General features: G+C 42.9%; 1 protein-coding gene across 9 annotated transcripts in view; it reads right to left on the reverse strand.

Moving 5' to 3' along the window:
* APTX (aprataxin) overlaps positions 1 to 6,042 on the reverse strand; it is a 79,330-nt gene that overhangs the window by 47,864 nt on the left and 25,424 nt on the right. For all 9 annotated transcript variants that reach the window (XM_055087233.1, XM_055087234.1, XM_028494045.2 and 6 more), the window contains 2 exons: positions 1,380 to 1,516; positions 25 to 71 (listed from right to left, as the gene is read on the reverse strand). In XM_055087233.1, the coding sequence (XP_054943208.1) occupies positions 25 to 71; positions 1,380 to 1,516 (184 nt within the window). The remainder of the gene's footprint in view (positions 1 to 24; positions 72 to 1,379; positions 1,517 to 6,042) is intronic.

A 6,042-nucleotide genomic window follows, 5' to 3' on the forward strand; every position in this document is an offset into this window, starting at 1 on the left:
AATCCAAGTTACAAATAGACATACCTGCTTTACCTTGACATATCCTTTGTTACACTCTGCTTTCAACTGTACTGAAAGAGATTGAAAAAAGTTAAACCCAAATGCCATGAAGAACCAGGCACTTGCTCCTGTTCTCCCTACAAGACAATGAAGCCTCACTCCAGGAGGCAATGTGACAAGGGTTTTCTCAAAGGCCTAAGAGCAAAATCATCCATTATTCAGGCGGCTAGGGCTCCAGGACCTTCCATAAAATGCCCAACAGTGTACATACTCCCTTAGCTATTGCTAATATCTTTATAAGGCAGCTTCACTGAATCCCCACAAGTCTCCCTATTCCAGAGCCCTTGGCCCACTCAGGATCACAGACTCTGCAGTCAGGAAAGGGGACCCATTTCTCTCACAAGCTCTTATATCTCAGGATTAAATCAAGACTTCCACTATTGTATCAAACCATCAGATGCCTTCAACAGAGAAAAAGGTAAAAGATACGTTCCTGGAAAACTGAAGTTCAGCTGGCCTTGGGTAGGAGGAGTAGAAAGAATATTCTAGAAAAAGGATTGCAGGGACAGAACAGTCTGAGCATGTGTGGGAAGAAGTAACACTAAATACTTGTGTTCAGATACGTGAACAAAAAGCTTCTGGACAGGCTGACATACACATCCCTACAGCTGCTGCTGTGACAAGGCAGACAGAGAGCAAGAAGCAGTGTCTGCTTCTGTATGTTTGGCTTAGCCAGCTCAAGCATGGATTTTTTCTTTTTCCCATTTAGATTAACTCATGTGGGAAAAACCATAATCAGTGCTGCAGACTCCAAGCTTAGGAACCCCTACTATGGCAAACACACTGCAGGGGGAGGCCTGGTAGCAGTGAGCATGTCTGGAGTTTACAGGTAAAAAATGAGGTACATGGTAAAGATTTTTCCTAAGGACTTTCATTTCATTAAATCCCATAAAAGACATTTCAAGAGCTAGATGTCATAGTCTTTTAAAGATACCACCCTGTGTATGTGGCGAAATGTAAAGGACGAAACCATCCCATCACTTCTCAGACATGGTTCCAACCTGGAAATCCCAGAATTCAATTGTCTCACTGCCCAAAGAGGAATCTCGCTGGGCAAAGCAGAGTGCAGAACTCAGTTCCATCACCCCACAGTACAGGATAGAACCTGCCTGCTCCCAACACTGAATATTAACCACTTTCAGAGGGTGGAGTCAGGAGTGCATGGGGCCCTAGCACTGGCTAAAAGAGCTCAGTTCCTGAGTTTTGTTTATGGCACACAAAAGGTTTTCTATCAGTAGCATCCAGGAAATGTACATCTTTGATTATCACTATCTGAGGGAACCAAACACGGTAATCTCCACAATCCTATGACCAATTACCTTGCTGTCGAGAACATTTCTTGTCAGTGATCTTGGTCTCGGGGCCGCGCCCAACCATGACTGCTTCCAAATGTGGAAGTTTGATTCGCTGGTGCCGATTGTCCTGTCTCACCAACCAGCACACCCGCATCATTACTCTGAGAGACAAAACACAAGAGAATCGCTGGAAAAACTAGCACAGGTCCTCCAGGGCCACACCCCAGCACCACCACACATGCCATTTACCAGCTGTTCATCTTGAGGCAAGTGACTTCACCTCCCTAGTCTCAATTTCCTCACCTGTAAAATGTGATAATGACAGGCCTCATGAAGGTGTTGTGAGGATTAAATAAAACAATATGGGTAAAATATTTACTTCTGTGCCTCAGTCATGCTATGTAATCAAATATTTGTTATGTTTATTGATATACTCTATGTGCTGGATTTTAAGCTACCTGCTGAGGATCAAAGAATGATGAAACATTGTCCCTAGCCTTCAGGGGCCTGGAGTACAATGGGGCAGACTCATATACCACTTATTACAACATAATGTAATACCTACTATAAGAAGGGAGTAGCCCAATATGGCCTTAGCCTAGGGAAAGGAAAGACTAACTCTTGTAGGGAGCATCAAAAAAGGCTTCACGAGGAAGGGATATTCATGCTCAGTTTTAAAGGGTGAGAAGCTTGCCTGGCAGACAACTAAGGACATAAGAACAGAGGATGTTCTCCATAGGCATCAAGGTTTCCATTCCTTAACTGTCAAAACATACTGATGTTAGAACAACACATTTTACTGCCATCTGCCAGAAGATAGTCATAATATACAAACCTACAATTTCTAAAGTGTGAATGCAGCACCTTTGTGCAATACACAACCTGCACAACACTACTGGAGGGTCTGATATTCTTTTGTAAAACAACTTTTATGGTCATGTAGGATCAGTAGAAGAGGAAGAAGAAATTCGGGAGAGGGATGAGGGCTGAACAAAGAGAATGGAGAGGAAAAAGAGCCAGGAGAAATTGCAAAGATAGACTTATTGCTGACTGCATTTGGGGAATGACAAGGGAGTGAAGGGAGAGACCAAGATTTCTAATTTGGAAATACTCATTACCCAAAATGAGGAATACATTGGAGACATAATTTAGGGATAAATGATAAGTGAAGAAGGGATGATTTCAGATTGAAACACAATTAGATTAAGTTGCCTGCGGAAGATCCTAGAGTCACACTAGGATATACGGGTATGAAGCTCAAGGAGGGGAAGAGACTGAAGGTATATATATATATATATATATATATATATATGTGTGTGTGTGTGTGTATTTTTTGAGACTATAAAATGCTTTATTTGGAGTCTTGGGAATTGCAATTCAGGAGACACAGTTTCGAGTAAAACTGAAAGTGTTTCAGGGAAGAGAAAGAATCAGGGGCTTATAAAGGTAAATGCCACAAGGCTGTTAAAGTTGTGAGAATTATGACCAGCTCTGACACAAAAAGGAAGTATTTGTCCTTAACTGAATGTATATATATGAGCGGCACCAACATGTCACAGAAGTTAGGGTAAAAAGAGAGGATGAGATCACCTAGGGCAGAACAGGGAACTGTGGGAGGGACAGACTAGATCTTTGGGACACCTCCCTAGACTCCAGAAGCCTACTAATGCTCAAGCCTCTAATACCCTCTCTTTGTGAAACACCCCTTGCAGGCAAGGCAACACTCAATCAGCCGCTCTGCACAAGCTTTGTATCCAAAGGGGAGAGAAAAGAAACCAGATTTTTCAAAATCAGTTTTATTACCATCTGCAAAGACAGAATAATGCAAAGCAGAGTGAGCAAATGAGTGCTGAAGACATGCAGTCACAGAAATAGGATCAGTCAGGAAAGGCTTTGGAAACTGCCCAGTAGAAAAAGCCAAGAGCCAAGGGGACTGATGAGAAAGAAAAGGAGTGGGAGTGGACATTCCACTTCAAAAAGCACAAGTGACGGTACAGATTTCAGCAATGACAAGCCATGGGTGAGGGATGAGAAGCAGACCTTAGTTGGCCAACCCAGAGGAGCTGCCCCAGAGAGTCACCCAAAGAAGGCAAAGGTGTTGAAAGGATACTAGGCCAAAAAGTTGAGATTTAACAATCCATAGGAGACTACTGCCAGGGTCTGAGCTGCAGAGTGAGGTGAAATGACGCTGTGTATAGGCAGGCTGGAGTGGGGAAATCTAGAGTCAGAGATGAGTCATTTAATAAATTAAATGTGGGCCAGAGTTAGGTCTAAAAGGCAACTCCTTTGTGAGGGAGCTGATGCAAGAGCATGAAGAGTCAGCTGTAAATCTAAAATCCTAAACCCAGAGCCTCAAATGATGATGGTGCTACAGGCAAGTCCCACTTCTAAATGCTATGTGTTCAGAGGGGCATCTGTTTGCTCTTGCTGGAAACTGATGAATGAGCAGATAATGGACTGAGAAATGAAGTATGTCTTCATTAAGCATTGGGAAATAAGTCATCTGGTGACTGACTACTCACAGTAATAATAAAAGAAGCCTGAAGAGAGAACAGTTGGATAGCAGGGACAGGAGGGAATCCAGTGGACAGCTGAGAGCATGGCTGACTTTTGCAGGATAACAGGACCTACCCCTCCTGCCCCACACAAACATACATTCACATGCTTCATTCCCTCTAAAGTTCTGAAGTTATAATATTTCTATTTACTACACCTTGAGAAACTGAAGCAGTGACTACACGATGCTTATGTAACTAACCTTAAGCAATATCTTCACCTATTTCAGCCTCCAATTCCAACTTCTAGAAATGAAGCATTTTAGAATATGGGGAGCACATAAGGATGGATGTTCCTGAATCTTCAATATAACTCATCCAGTAAAACTCCATAAACTGCAAGCTCTATGACAGCAGAAGTCAAGGCTATTTTTCCTTCCACTATACCCCTAGCACTTAATACCTAGCATACAGCGAGAATATAATAAATATTTTCAGGTGAATGACCAGATAATAATCCTATCCAGGTTCTCCTCCCTTCCTTCTCTCTCCCCTCCCCTAGCTCCTCTTATGTGGGGTGCTTTGCTACTCTCTCTGAGTAACCCCATCTCCACATCTATGTGGGTAAATCCTAATTCTCTATTTTTCAGCCCCACACTTTTCCCTCCAGAGTTGTAGGGACTGGTCAGAAAGAAATTCTGATTATTTCTTAAGGGACCCAAGTGATCTGATGGGCCGCACAAGGCCAGAAATCTGGTAACCTGGAACACACTGTCCAGAAGAATGTTCTGCAATAATACAAGTGTTCTAAACACTAACGTAGCCACCATGTGACAATCAAGCAACTGAAATGTAGCTGGTGCAACAGAGGAACTAAATTTCTTACTTAATTTTTTTAAAATTTAACTTAAAGTTACGATAGCTACACGTGGCTGAGGGCTACCATAATGTCCAGCACAGCCCTGATCAATCCCAAATCCCTCAGGCTTGAAGTTGAGACTCTCATACTTTAACCCCACAGAGTGGGGTTATTTCACCTCCCACTTCTTTTCATAAAATAGTCCCATTTACCCATCCCTCTCTCTCCTCCCTTCCCCTCACATACATCCTTCAGGTATAACGTACTGCATCAGGTCTCCCAAATAAGTCATTATGAATATGCTCTCCTGGTACTGAATTATACTCTTCCCTTCCTCCTAAAAAAAAAAAAAATTCTTCTCAACCTCCAAGTCCCACCTCCTCCCTGAGGCCTTCACAGAGCCTTCTCTCCTCTACATCTCTTCTTCTCTTCTCTACATCTTGTTATTGGGTGTGGTCGGATTTACCTTCTCTGAAAATGAAATATGGATGTAATCCCACTGGCCAAATGAGATTATAATCTCCTTGTAAACAGACTGCATCCTTTCAGGAAACTCGGAGGAAGGGTCTCTGGAGGTCACTGGCCTAGGCTAGGTCTGGTCTTGTACTTCTGGATCCACTGGTCTTCAGCATACTTTTATCAAATGCATACCATGTGCTAGGCACTTGCTAAATGTCTTACTTACATCATGTCATTTAATCTTCCCAACTCTCATTCTAAGGAAAATTTACGTCTTAGAGAAGAAAAGTAACACGTTCAAGTCACACAGCCAATGTGTGCCAGAGATAGGACTTGAATTATTCCAGAGAACAGGTTATTTTGTTGCTGCTGTTGTCTTGTTTGGGGTTTTTTGTTTTTTTTTTTTTTCTTTTTGGCCATGCTGCATGGCTTGCAGGATCTCAGTTCCCCGACCAGGGACTGAACCCGGGCCACGGCAGTGAAAGGCCAGAATCCTAATCACTAGACCACCAGGTAACTCCTGAGAATGGGTTCGTAATCACTATATCATATACTTTTTGTCTTCAGTCATTTGATCATTCAGTCAAAATTACTGCATGCCTACCATGTGCCTTATGCCACCCTGGTGCTGGGAATAAAGAGGTAACACATCTCACTTGTATTGTATGATGCAGGTATTATACATCATACCTGCCTTCAAAAGGCTCAGAGTCTTGTGGAGGAGAGAGACTCAAAAACAATTGTAACAAATGTGGAAAGTATAATGATTGGTCTATGCAAAGGGTGTTGTGGGAGCACAAAGCTGCAGTATCGGGCTTCCCTGGTGGCGCAGTGGTTGCGCGTCCGCCTGCCGATGCAGGGGAACCGGGTTCGC

This window comes from Physeter macrocephalus, chromosome 9, assembly GCF_002837175.3.
Source record: "Physeter macrocephalus isolate SW-GA chromosome 9, ASM283717v5, whole genome shotgun sequence".
Lineage (NCBI taxonomy): Eukaryota > Metazoa > Chordata > Mammalia > Artiodactyla > Physeteridae > Physeter > Physeter macrocephalus.